This window comes from Ipomoea nil, unplaced genomic scaffold, assembly GCF_001879475.1.
Source record: "Ipomoea nil cultivar Tokyo-kokei standard unplaced genomic scaffold, Asagao_1.1 scaffold0804, whole genome shotgun sequence".
In the NCBI taxonomy this organism is placed as follows: Eukaryota; Viridiplantae; Streptophyta; class Magnoliopsida; order Solanales; family Convolvulaceae; genus Ipomoea; species Ipomoea nil.
This window is the reverse complement of record NW_017617232.1, coordinates 2,925,911-2,940,107: the sequence shown is the minus strand read 5'-3', so window position 1 is coordinate 2,940,107 and position 14,197 is coordinate 2,925,911. Positions and strand designations below refer to the sequence as shown.

Genomic DNA, 14,197 nt, shown 5'->3' with positions numbered 1-14,197 from the left:
TGATCTTTTACAGAAAGTTTGAAGGGACAAGGAGAAGGAGAAAATGTTACACAGAGCAGCAAGAAATGCATATTCATGGTGGGCTGCAAGCCATGTTAGGACGAAACAGTCAAAATGGCTGCAGCAGAATTTACAAGGTAATTGTATGTTGTGTTTATTCCAATCCCCATTATTGATCTCATTCCCCTCAACTTCTTACGTTATGTAAAATTCCCAGGAATTAGCTAGCTATAAACATTCATTGAACTAAACACTCAGATGCAATTACAATCATCACATAGGAGAGAATTGTTTCCTGTAAACCTACATCAAAGCCCTTCTTTTGTGATGGGTTGTTGTTCAAAACCACTTAAGAAAAGAAAGGGAAGAAGAAAAAAAAAAACAATTAACCAAAAGAGTGTTTGTGATTGTTGAGATAACAAGAATCGAAAATAATGGCAGAAAGTAAAGAAGACAAAGATTTACGTGGTTCTTCAATGCGCCTATGTCCACAGGAGCGAAAAGGACACTTTTATTAATTGTGATGGAAAAACATCCAAGGTTTCAAGCAACATATTTATATGCACACGCACACGCACACAGCACAATACACCTATCATCTTCCAGTGCATATGAGACATACACAAAGTGATGTTACCTTGTGGTTGCAGATATAGAGGAGAAGGTTCTTTACATATTCAAAATACTGGAAAATGACGGTGACTCCTTTGCAAGAAGGGCGGAAATGTACTACAAAAGCAGGCCTGAGCTTTTGAACTTTGTGGAAGATTTCTCCAAGAGTTACAAAGCTCTAGCAGAGAGATATGATCACATCTCAAAAGAGCTTCAGAGTGCTAATAGAACCATTGCCACTATTTACCCAGATAGAGTTCAGGTAGACATGGATGATTATGAAGAAGGCGAAAGTTACCTTGCAGCAGCAGCAGCAGGAGGAGGCAATGGAAGCCCAGAGAAAGGGAATAGTGCCCCGAAAAATTTGCCAGCTCCCCCGAAGATGAGCATTCCTGATGTCGTTTCAATGGTTACGAAGAAGGCGAAGACGACATCAAGGCTAATGTCTAAGAAGGGGCTTCTCAAGTTCAATGGCGCGGATGATCAAGCTGGCGCCAGTCCAGCATCAGGGCTGAGCAAAGACGAGGCGCTTCAGGAGATTGATGCGCTTCAGAAGCACATTCTGGCACTGCAAACCGAGAGGGAGTTTGTGAAAAGTTCATACGAAAATGGGCTTGCAAAGTACTGGGATATTGAGAACCAAGTCACAGAGTTGCAGGCAAGAGTTAGCAGCTTACAGGATGAGTTTGGGATAGGCACTTTTATTGAGGATGACGAGGCGCAAACTCTGATGGCATCCACCGCGCTCAATTCTTGCCAACAGACACTGGCGGAATTACAAAAGCAACAGACGCAGACAGATGAAGACGCAAAGATTGAGAATCGCAAGGTGCAAAATGCACAGCTCAGATTTCAGTCTCTTGTGGAACAATTTGAGGTATCTCAGCTGGATAGGGAACAGATACCGCCTGAGAAATCGCCCATGAAGCCAAATCAGGAGTCGAGCAAATCAGAGAATCAGAAAATGGGGATTACTGCAGAAGGAAGCGGTGATTTGGAGTCATTAAGCGAAAAGATTGAAGAAGAGATGCAACTCAGTACAAGCACTCATCTTACTATGTCTGGGCTTGCAGAAAAGGTTGATGAACTTGTAGATAAGATCATAAATTTGGAAGGTTTAGTGGTGACTCAGAATGCTCATGTTAACAAATTGAAAGCCAAGGCCAATGAACTTCATGCTCATCTTCAAAGCGTGGAAGAGGAGAAGGAGACTTTGCTCAAAGATTCAGAGAATATGAGCAAGAAGATCAGAGAACTCGAAGAACAGCTTCAGAGAGTTGAGAATCTCAATCAAACCGTCAACAACCAAAGCAACTACATTTATAAGCGCATTACTGAAGCGAGTTGCAGAGTTGATGACCTCTCCGGGAAACTACAAAGCGTGTTGCCAGATGAAGGGGTCAAAGATACGTCTTCTGGTGAAAAAACAGATTCCAGAACACAGGAGCAGCCAAATAAAAGAGAAGTAACAGATATTGATAGATGTTCATCAGTCTCAGGAGACCAAGAGACAACAAACAAGTTTAAGGAAGATGGAAGTGTTGCAGTTCCATCCACGAGTCAAACGCATGAATCCAAAGCCACTGCTCATAGCACTTCGGGCATCTCAGGGGATGAACCAGTTGAAGAGAAACAAACAAAAGATGGCAATACAGATCATGGTAATCTGCACCCAGCTAAGGAATAAGGAAAATTTTTAATCTCGTTAACTGCTACTGACTCATATTCTATTGCAGGAATAGCTCAAGATTTAAGTACACGCGGGGAGCAAGATGAATCTGGCACAGAAGATGTTGAGCCAAACTGGAGAGCGCTATTTCTAAATGGTTTGGATGACAGAGACAAGCTTCTGCTAGAGGAGTACATCTCGGTCCTAAGAAATTACAAGGAATCGAAGAGGAAGCTTAATGAAGCAGAGAAAAAAAGGAGGGCTAACCACTTCCAATATGTAGTTCAGATGAAAGTACTGAAAAATTCTATAGCCTTAAAGGATGCAGAGATCCAATCTTTGCGGAAAAAACTAAAGCCGCTTCATGGGGATCATGTGGAAACTATAAAGTCGAATGAAAGCACAACTAAAGCTGGTGTTGAAGCTACAGATGAAAACACAAGTAAAGCTGACCTTGAGGATAAGGATGAAAACAAATATTGTCAGCATGCACATAGCAGGACTCTCTCTGAATTCTTAGATGTTACAATCCCTGAAGATGCTCCTGCAAAAGAAGAAGCAACATCTCGAGTAAGTTTGAAGCTGTCCAGCATTGAAGATTGTGTTGATCTTAAGGCAAACAGCGTTGATGAAAATCATGCTTTTTCAACCATTGAAGAAAAGATACGCACAGACATTGATGAATTGGTGGAAGAGAACATGGATTTCTGGCTCCGGTTTAGCACCGCCTTCCAGCAGATAGGGAAGTTTCAAAGTTCAGTCAGAGACTTACAAGACGAACTGCAGAAGAAAAAACCAAGCAAACAGCAACTGGACAATAAACCACTGGAACAACTCTCAGAGATCCGCCCTATATACAATCACTTGAAAGAGATACAGACTGAGTTAACATTATGGTTGGAACATAGTGTAGTGCTGAAAGATGACTTACACAACAGGTTATCGTCTCTTTGCAAGCTCCAAGAAGAGATAACAAGGTATTCTCAGGAAGTCCCTAAAGAAGAAGAGAAAGAGCTGATTGCCTGTCAAGCTGCAAAACTACAAGGTGAGATTCTTAACATGAAACGTGAGAACAAGAAGGTAGAAAATGAATTACAAGCTGGAGCTAAGCGTGTAGAAAAGCTGCAAGAAGAGATTAAGACGACTCTCCAAGAACTGGATGAATTTGGGGTAAAAAGAGAGAGCACAAACTCTAATTCTAGGATTCCCTTGAGATCTTTCTTGTTTGGAGTGAAGTTGAAGAAGCAGAAGCAGAGATCATCACTCTTTGCATTTGTAAGTCCATCACTGCAGGGACAGTATAGTCTACCAATGCCCAAATAGCTGTCTGATAATTTCCTCTTTATAGTTACTGTGGTGTAGACTGACCAGCTGCAAAATTTATGAGAAACACTAGACGAGGGTTCTTCCCCTGTGGAAATATTTTCCTCATTTGATGGGATATGATATTATTACAGTAACTACAACATTTATAGTCTTTTGCAGTTAAAGGCCCCCGAAGAGCTAAGCCTGTGATCCAACTCTCAAAATTTTGTATTTATACAGCTTCACATATGCAGTTAAAGCCATGCAGAAAGAACCAATCAGATGCATGTGAGCCATCTTCATACATTTTACCATTAACAAGAAAACACATCAAAGATTCTGTATCTGAACACTGTAGATACCTTACTATACTTCATTTACAAACCTAGAGTAATAAGATAAGGTGTTTTTGTGTGTGTGTTGGCGGTAGGGGTGGGGGGGGGGGGGGGGGGGTGGTGTTGAGAATATGTACAATTTAGATCCAAAACTACAACTTTATTTGCTCATATTCTCAGTCCAAATCAGGGTTAGGTGAGTCTCTCATCAGCAACATCAACAATCATACTTCCCAGATCCTCCAGGTCACCATTTCTGATTTGCTTTTCGCGCAGCTCCTTGAGCTCCTGTTGTTCATACTGTCACACTGTTTTCATTTCATTTATGCAATCAGCTCCAGCGTCGTTGCCATTATTGAGGGGGATGGCAATTGTAGCTTTCTGCACCCTAGATGAGCAGTTGATTTGCTTCCCTTAAGTCATTCCAATCTTCTCTCTTTATGAGTTCCCTGGAACAGCAATTTGATCCCCTTGGGCATTCTCCACCAGTGCATTTCTTGTAGAAGCAGATAATTGATCTCCTTCAGAAGCTATATGTGGGCAAGTAGCTTGGTTTTGTTGAGGAACAACTTTTTCTGTTATAATTTCCAAACTAGAAACAACAGTTTCCTTCACATTTTTTATGCCAAGCTCAGCAACTGGATTAGAGTGTCTGCCATTTGAGACAACCTTGGTTGAAGCATTTAGTCCTGAGGCCATACCAACTGCATTAGATTGAACCACAGGTGATGCAGGATTTACAGATTGGCATTGCACGGACTTAGGTTCAGTTCGTGAGGCGCTCAGTAGGGATGTTGAATTAGATGGTAAACTTGTACAAATGAGGTGCACATTACTCGATAACGCATTCGTGTTGCCAGAAAATGATGATTTAATCAAAGGACCTCCACCAGTACTGATATGGACAGCATTTGTAGACTGTGCAGCCCTAAAAAGTGATGCAGCATCTGAAGGGGAAGCAATGCGGGCCCCAGCAGCAACTGCAGCTGCTTTGACCATTAAATTTGTGCTGATATTTGGCTTTGTAGATGGTTTTTCTGATACCAGCAATTTTGAAGGTCCCAGTGTCGCCAACTTTGGTGCTGCATTTGATGCAAAATCTTGTTGATCCTGATGCTGGGATTTTGTGTTAACTGAGGAAGTATCGTAGGCAAGAGGATTAGCAGGATTGCCAGATGCAGCATTTGCATTTGTGCCCTCTGTATACCAAAGTGGATTAGTCAAAGCTAGTAGAGATGGGAAGAAGACAATTCAGAAAAAACACTACTGCAGTTAAAGGGAATAATGACCCATCTACTCCCTCCCCCAGCTCCCAAAGAAGAAAAAAAAAAAAAAATCAATAACCACACGGAAAAAAAGAAAATGTAAAACATTTTTAGATCACATTCTATTGACCGCCATGGGGGAGCTGCTAGCAAACAGGTCAAATATGCATTAAATACTATGAAACCTTTGATAAAATCTGATGCCACCTTTTCTAGGTCAAACTCCAAAAAACATAGAGAATCATAGATCTTAATACCTTGGACAGTAAACACCCACTGGTGAGACCTGCGCCACCCAGTCCTAAGTAAAAGAAAATGCAGGGGTTCCTTGCATTTTCAAGTCCAAAACTTGAAATCTTATTTCTAGAAAGCTCTATTTACTTGCTCAACTACAAGCGTATTAATAAATGCCAAGAGAATTACCGCTACGGATTGAAGAAGCTGCTTTTGAATTATCCCCCATAGGCACATCAAGAGCCAGTGACATTGCCCGAAGAGCCAAATGCATTTCTGAGAGTTCGGAATTGTTCCCAACCAAGGCACATTGTTGCTTCCTAAGAACGGCCCACCTCTGCAGAAATTGTACCAGGGTAAATTACAAAGTGGAAAAAAAAATAGAAAAGACTAGTAATATGAAATAATTATTATTGTTGCTTTTTACCACATTTAGGTCAAACAAGTCATACACACACTTCATGACATCATTCCGTTGCCGGGACTTGAACCCGGGAAACTTGGGCAAAACCCAAATATCTTTTCCACAGTAGATAACAACGGACATCATATATATGTTCTTCTCTTCTAGTGCTAAAAATGAAGCAATGAACTGATATGTTCTTTACTATTAGAATTGATTTAGTTCCTTTAGAGATAGCAAATAATTATGGTAAGGAGCTTTAATGATTCTCCTTTCCTATTTATGTTTTAGTTAGTCTTCCTTTCCTTTTTATAGTCTTTGTAGCCCTCTTATATAAAGGGGATTTTCATTCTAATAGAGGAACAAGCAAGAAAGAAGTTAAGTTAAAATCAAGAGGTGGGAAAACTCTCAAAACGTTCCTATTATCCTTGTTCTTTAAATTTATCTCTCAACCTAGACAACCTACAAACAACCCCCAATAACCCTAATCGCCCGGTGACGCGTGCTTTTGCCCAAGAACATTACATTTTGGTTCCGTTGACGGGCGTCAATATATGCGATATGAAAAAGCTCCAGGAGGAGATGCGAGACATCCGCTTAACCGTGCAGAAACTGGAACACCTACCATCCACCGTGCAAAAACTTGAAGAATTATCAACAACCGTTAATACTCTGTCTGAAGCCGTTGCACACCTCATGACAGTTGTGAACTCTTTTTTGCGAACCAGCAGCCCGCAACGAGCTCCACTGCTGTCAGCACTCTACCGCTAGCCACGCCACTCCAGACACTGCCGTCCTAACACCGCCAGATCCCACTCCATCGACTCGTGTCACCCGACTCGAGTTTCCGAAGTTTTCAGGCAAAGAAAACTCACTCGTGTTGTTACATCGCTATGAATTGTTCTTTGACAAATCCCCCCTCAGCGCTCAGCGACCACGAGAAAGTCTCCACAGCAGCCTACTATATGTTTGAGGTGGCGCAGCTCTAGTTCAAAAAACGCCTCCAGGATGGCCAGCTATTTTCTTGGGTGCAATTCAAAGAGGCTTGTACTCTCCGCTTTGGCCCTCCTCGCAGCATCAACCCCCTGGGTGAACTTGCGAACCTCAAACAGAACAGTAGGGACCTTGAGGACTTCATAGATGATTTCCAGACCCTCCTCGCTAGAGCTGACAACGTCCTATACTCCCAACAAGTAAGTTTATTCACTGCAGGCTTGGTTGAGGTTCTATGTATAGATGTTGAAAGGATGCGGCTAGTTTCTCTTGATGAGGCCATTAACATAGCACGAGATTATGCTCGTAAAGGCCTCTTGCTTCACCATGCACCTCCCCGACAACCTTTCCCATCCCAAACACCACCTAGTTGCGCCATAACAGTGCACCAACAGCCACAATCACATCCTCCTGGGCTCCATAAACTCTTCCTGACAGAAATGATGGAGCGCCAAAAGAAAGGCCTATGCTATAATTGTGACGAACCATGGGTAAAGGGCCATCGTTGCAAACAACAACTATACATGCTTGGCTTTAATGGCGAAGGGGACGATGAGCCAATTGACCCACCGGTGCCAGACTAATCCATGCTCACTTTTTCTTGATTTCAAGCTTGATGTCCAAGAGGGGAGTAATGATATGTTCTTTACTATTAGAATTGATTTAGTTCCTTTAGAGATAGCAAATAATTATGGTAAGGAGCTTTAATGATTCTCCTTTCCTATTTATGTTTTAGTTAGTCTTCTTTTCCTATTTATGTTTTAGTTAGTCTTCCTTTCCTTTTTATGTTTTAGTTAGTTTTTGTAGCCCTCTTATATAAAGGGGATTTTCATTCTAATAGAGGAACAAAGAAGTTAAGTTAAAATCAAGAGGTGGGAAAACTCTCAAAACGTTCCTATTATCCTTGTTCTTTAAATTTATCTCTCAACATAGACAACCTACAAACAACCCCCAATAACCCTAATCGCCCTGTGACGCGTGCTTTTGCCCGAGAACATAACATGAACTGTTCCTATTGCAATCAAAAAGTGTAAAACTAACCACACTATCCCAATTAAATGTGTACAACAAACTTTCAATTTGCTTCTTTTTTTTTTTTTTTTTTTTGTATCTCTTTTTCATTTTCTTCTTCTTTTGCCCCTAAAGTTCCTTATTTACACGAAAATTAGTGCAAAGAAGAAATGCTTTTCAGAAGGTTCTCAAATAATCTTAAAGCTACAAAGAGTATTTGGGTGCAAATAAAAAAGGGCACCTTAGATAGCTGTGAAGCTGTTCTGTCGCCCTTAAATTCTCCTTTCGAGATACTTGCCCAATTTCCTTCACCGCGTTTTTTACATCATACTACCACAATGACATAAAACTTCAGTAGTATTTCAGGATTCAAAAAGACCATATGTCCAAAATATTTCTCATTTAAGAGAGACAAGGCACATTTCCACCAGTTATGAATTGTGAAATCTAAATGGTAAATGCATATCTCTTCTACTGTCTCTATTACAATGTAGTATCTGTTCATAACTACTTTCTCAACCTACTGAAGCACAAAGAGCCAATAACGCCTCCACTGAGGCTCGAACTTACAACCTCCCATATGGGAGTCCAACCCGGGTGCCATATGTGCACAAGGTGCTTGGCATCTATAGTGGGTTTAAAAGCTCATAATATTGAAAATAACTTTAATAACATAAACAAGTTTGATGCATCTTTTCCACAAAGGGTATAAAATTACTGGATGAAATTACTCGGTGCATTCATATTTGTTTCACCTTCACAAATGCTGAAGCTTCTGCTGATGCTTCACTAGTTACTGCTGGGTAAGCTTCCAATTCACATTCTAAATCACTGGCATCATCCTGCCATCCAAAATTTTCAAAACTATAAGCCAACAAAAACTTAGAGGCAAAGCAGCCATAGCAAATCAACCACTAGACATCAGTGTGTTAGAACATATTCCAACTACTCATTTAAAGTAGGACTCGTGAAAGGAAAGGGCGAAAGGCTAGCATTCAACTTATGCCCTGTGCATTCTAGTCCACAATGCTGTAGCACATCCCAGAAAATGTGAAATTGTTTTGTTTATAAAGTGCATAATTAATCAAATCACAGTAAATGGCACAGTCAAGGATGCACAACATACAGATACAAAAAAAAGCATATCAGTTATTAAGTTGGAGGAAATCCAGACAAAAAAATCTAATAACTTTCACGACACCCTATTACCCCCTATACATACATGCTTTCCACAAAGTTATACCAGACATTTTAAGCCTTTAAGGCTGTAATCCCACCAAAACCTTAATCAAGTAACTCTGTACCCCCACCCCTCCAGAGAAGGAAAAAAAAATTCAAAATATCAGCAAAAAAAACAAAAAAAAAAATAAAATCCAATAGGGGCTTTAAAAACAGTTATGTAAAACACCACAACACTTTTGACACATAAAGTTAGCATTTTATAGACAGGTTCCATAATATCTCCCTTGGCAGTTTTCCTCATTGCCTTGCCATAGGCTTTTCAATCATAAAAAAAAAAAAGTGAATTTCGCTAAACTCCACTAAAATTTCACGTGTAAAAACCAGAAATACGCTTTAAAAATAATCATTTTTGAAAAAGGAATATAGGAGTAAATATAGGAAGTTACAGACCAGAGGTTGAGCTTCATCAACCAATCCATAGACAAATGCATGGCCGTAAGCCAAATGACGCCATAGCATTTGATACTCCTTGGCATTAGTAATCCCAGTCTTGGTCTTCTTCACCAACGCATTCCAATCATACTTGACTTCCTTCGCCTGATCAACCTCTTCCAACAATGCCAGCACCGTTTTAAGGGTGTATCTACAAGAATCCCCAACCAACACACACACAAAAGGAAAATTAATTCAAAATTCACGAATTTCATCAGCTACCAAAAGAATTAGAATTCAAACAATCGCTCTTTTGTGGTTTTTCTACAAATCACATTTAAAAGTAGGAAAAAAAAAAAGGATCACCTCTGAAGAAGAGTGGAGATTTCTTCGTCACTGACATAGCACTTTTTGTGGTCCTTTAATTTGATTTCTCTGACATTGCAAACTCCACTTGTTTTATACGTAATCTGAACGAAAGAATTGCATGCCACTGAGGAAAACTTCTGTGAATAAAAATGGAAGAAAGGGTTTTAGAGAAGAGAGAGAAGAAAACCCCTAGACGGAAAGAGAGACGACGTTACGGGCAGCACATAACTACACAAGGAAAGATAATATTATAATATAAAAATGTAACATTATTTTGTGTGTTTAGCTATACTTGTAGTAATATATGCTCTGTGTCATTTCTGTCCTACTTATTATTTATTGGTCAAGGTAACTATTTCTTATTTTCTTATTTTTATTAGAATTTTTTATAATATTTAAATTTATTTTTTTGTGTTTAATAGTACTTTTAATGTTGTTTCTAAATATATAAATTTTACATACTAATTCTAAACTTAATATTATGAAAAATAAAATTATAAATAACTTCAATTAAGTCTCATTAACCAAAATCAACACATAAAATGAGATTGAGAAAGTATTACATTAAAATTTATTACAAAAATGATGCAGTATAGAGAAATTATCGTATTTGAAAATTAAAAAAAAAAAAAAAAAAAAAAAAAAGATAATCAAACTACCTTCACTTTATCTTATTTTCTATTGTGGTAATAATGCTACTTTACCTAAAATTATCATACAAATTTAACTAAATAAGCTTATATCATACTTTGAAAGTTAGGTAAATAGTAAAATGAGAGTATATAAAATTTTACTCTATTAGTCTATTTTGTTCATAATCATACGTTTTTAGAGTAGATTATTTTTGAGTGAATTCCATTTTTGATCCTACTGTTATAGGGACGTTTCCAATTTTGGTCCACTTTAATTTTTTTTTTTTTGCCACTTTATAACCACTATTATTGAATGTGTTCCATTTTAGTCCCACCGTTAGTATTTCCATCAAGAGGCTGTGTAATCTAAGGGTATTTTGACATTTTTTCTCATCCAAGACTATGTTTGACTAAAGAAATGAGAACATTAAACCTAAAACCTAAGAAACATCGCGGGCCCATGTTGGAACGAACGAAATGATGTAGCTTTGGCTTCCCATTCTCGTTGTTCGAAGAGCCATCTTCGAATATCGGAGGAGGAAGACGAAGCGCCTACTTTAAAAGAGAAGAGACAAACATAAAAAGACCAAAATACCCTTTGATTATACGACCTCTTGACGAAAATATTAACAGTGGATTAAAAGTGGAACACATTCAATAACAGTGGTTGTAAAGTGACAAAAAAAAATAAAGTGGACTGAAATTGAAAACGCCACTATAATAGTAGGACCAAAAATGGAATTCACTCATTATTTTTTCACTCTATTTTGTTCAGAATTATCCATTTTAAAAATAACTCTTTAATTTATTTTTTTTCCCTCCCACATGCATATCAATGCATGTTAAGTGTACAAGTATAGGTATCCAATTGTACAATTAGCATTTTTCTCTCTACTAGTGTAGTGGTATATGAGAATAAAATAGGACAAGTAATTGTTGAGCTTAGTTATAAATAAGAGTAAATACCCAAAATGGTCCCTCGACTATAGCTAAATTCACAAAATGGTCATCGACTTTCAATTTCAACCAATTAAGTCTTTAACTTTGCAATTTTGACATGATTTGGTCCTCTATCTATTTGACCGTTTGTTGACCGTGATCGACGATCTCCAGAAGAACCTTCAGCTGTCGTCGGAGCACGCGGAGGCCTCCAGGATGATGTTGCACTGGTTCAGAAACACGGCGTCTTCTTAGCTATAGTACGAACTCAACTACATTGAATCCAAAGGGAGGATGAAGAAAGACGACCGGATTTGGTAGATTGCTTTCGACAGTGGATTCAAATGTAACAGTGCGGTCTGGAAATGCAACCGGAACCTTAAAAAACCGACGGTGGACCATGAAATTACATATATATCCTCAAAAATCACAGTCAACAAATGGTCAAATAGATGGAGGACCAAATCGTGTAAAACTTACAAAGTTAAGGACTTAATTGGTTGAAATTGAAAGTCGAGGACCAATTTGTGAATTTAGCTATAGTCGAGGGACCATTTTGGGTATTTACTCTATAAATAAGTATGAAAGTCGATGGTCAATTTGCATTATTAAGCATTTGCTAAAAAATAATAAGAAAATGGCAAGTTAGTTTCATAAATATTACGAATTTAAAAATTTGTAATAATTATAAAATTGATCTAATATTTTTTTACTAAAATTTTCAACTATTAATAAACCCTTAAAATTGACCTAATTGTCCAACTGTTGAACAAATGGAACACAAAATTTTTTACTACAAGAATGAAAAAGCTATAAATAAAAATTTGAACGTGTAAAACATTCTTCATTTCTGCCAACCACATCTATATATAGGAGACTTGGAGTAATTAGCATTTAGCAACTATGGCATTCAATTTGATTTAAATTTTAATTCAAATATGTAACCCACACAAATAAAGACGGTTATTCTGGAAGATCATAACTTCGAAAAGCAAGTCTTAACCCAAAGATCATTAGTCTAACAATATATCTTTGAGGCAATTTGGTGAATCCTAGTCTACCCTAGTAGATTTCTATCTCGGAGCGATCTGAGGAAGATCTCGATCTTCTTGAGCGGAGAACAAAGAAGGCGAAACACACCGATGAGATGTCGCCGACCCGATCCCTGGCCGTGGCGGAAGGGCAGGGGACCTATGCGAACGTCGAGATTGTCCAGGAAACACCTTTGGAGGGGATGATGGGGCCTGGTTGGGTGGAGCCGGCCGGGAGATCGCATGCAGGGGAAACATAGGCGCGGTTAACACCATCCGCGTCCGTGCAGGTGGTGGAGCCTTCGAAGAAGACTTACGCACAAAGCGTATCTGGCTGTGCAGCCCTGCCATCGCTCTCAGCAGTGGAGGCTATGGATGACAACAGCGATGAAAGCTCTGACGAAGAAGAGGAGGATCCTCTGTGCCCTACGATCCGGCTGACAAAGGAGGAGGTGGAGGCCATCCGAGCTCCATGGAGGCTGTCGCTCATCGTCAAGGTTATGGGGCGGAAGGTAGGCTATGCTTATTTACTGAGGCGTTTGACAGCCATGTGGAAGCCAAAAGGGCGGATGGATTTGATTGCGATCGATAATGATTACTTCCTGGTGCGTTTTGGATCCATGGAGGACCTGGAGTTTGCCATGTTCGAAGGGCCGTGGATGGTGATGGATCACTATCTCATCGTCAAACCATGGGAGCTGGATTTTGATCCGTTTTCGGATACGACGGAAAAGGTGCTTGTTTGGGTGAGGATACCATGTCTTCCTGCCGAGTACTATAACATGATTTTCCTGCGTAAACTGGGAAATAAGCTAGGAAGAACCATCAGGATCGATCAAGCAACTAGCATGGTGTCGCGGGGAATGTTCGCGAGAATCTGTATCGAGGTTGACATCACGAAGCGTCTGATCTCGAAGTTTAAATATAAGAACCGTGTCAGGCATGTGTCGTATGAAGGAATCCACATGGTTTGCTTCACTTGCGGTGTCTATGGCCACACACCAGACAAATGCCCGTCGATCCCTAAAGCTGCGGAGGGTGACCCTGCGGTGGTGGATAAGGAGCAGGCAACAGCAGCGCTTAAGCAAACAGAAGGAAACCAGAGACCGGTCGTGGGGGATGCACCTTTTGGACAGTGGATGATTGCGCCGGGAAGGGGTACGCGTGCAGGGCTCAGAGGATCAGGGAAGAATCGAAGGATGGAGGGTGGACGCGGTCAGGGGGGAGCTTTGAACGGAATGGGGGCTGCTCAGGCATCTCGATTCGCCCCCTTGTCCATGCAGGAGGAAGGGGATGACGTACAGCGAGAGGCGGTGGGGGATAATGGGGAGAAGCAGCATGGTTTAGTAGCAGAATATGAGAGCGGTGATGTGGGTCGGGGCCGGAGCACGGATAGGCCAGTACGGTCCGAGGGTACTAAGCGTCGTCCTAATGTGATTGTCCGGGAAAAACAAATCGCAAACGAACCAGTGATAGCGGGGGGGTGCTCAAATCAATTCAGGTGATCATCTCCCCAAGACCAGGCGAGGTGGTGGGATAGGTTTGAGACGCGCGGCGGAGGAAAATGAGCACGTAGTCGTCAGGGGTGAACAGGGCGGCCTGGTGATAAGCTCGCGTGTGTTTATTCCGAACACAGCGGGGGACTTACCATCATCGGTCTGGCAAGCTACGAAGGAACACCACAGCGATCCGCCAGGCCGTTTTGATGACGAAGGGGACGTGGTTATGGACCTGGAGGGGTTCTCGATGCATCACGAGGAAACGCGGGCCGCGAGTGCCCGCTGA

At 40.4% G+C, this 14,197-nt stretch overlaps 3 protein-coding genes and 1 long non-coding RNA gene across 4 annotated transcripts; 2 read left to right on the top strand and 2 right to left on the bottom strand.

The window, feature by feature from the left end:
* Positions 1-43: 43 nt before the first annotated feature.
* LOC109177288 (protein NETWORKED 2A-like) lies at positions 44-4,317 on the top strand. The gene is made up of 4 exons (XM_019326599.1): positions 44-137; positions 651-2,273; positions 2,349-3,556; positions 4,102-4,317. Exons 1-4 carry the CDS (start codon positions 44-46, stop codon positions 4,315-4,317), a joined length of 3,141 nt encoding a protein of 1,046 aa, XP_019182144.1.
* LOC109177432 lies at positions 3,876-8,143 on the bottom strand. Its single transcript, XM_019326815.1, has 3 exons — positions 8,069-8,143; positions 5,610-5,757; positions 3,876-5,120 (listed from the first exon to the last, which is right to left on the bottom strand). The coding sequence occupies exons 2-3, from the start codon at positions 5,692-5,694 to the stop codon at positions 4,360-4,362; spliced, it is 846 nt and encodes a 281-aa protein (XP_019182360.1). The 5' UTR covers positions 5,695-5,757; positions 8,069-8,143; the 3' UTR covers positions 3,876-4,359.
* A 377-nt stretch (positions 8,144-8,520) lies between these two features.
* Positions 8,521-10,007, bottom strand: LOC109177212. Its single transcript, XR_002053542.1, has 3 exons — positions 9,808-10,007; positions 9,460-9,652; positions 8,521-8,669 (listed from the first exon to the last, which is right to left on the bottom strand). It is a non-coding gene; the product is annotated as an uncharacterized LOC109177212 (long non-coding RNA).
* A 2,776-nt stretch (positions 10,008-12,783) lies between these two features.
* LOC109177287 lies at positions 12,784-14,197 on the top strand. The gene is made up of 2 exons (XM_019326597.1): positions 12,784-13,825; positions 13,914-14,197. The coding sequence occupies exons 1-2, from the start codon at positions 12,784-12,786 to the stop codon at positions 14,195-14,197; spliced, it is 1,326 nt and encodes a 441-aa protein (XP_019182142.1).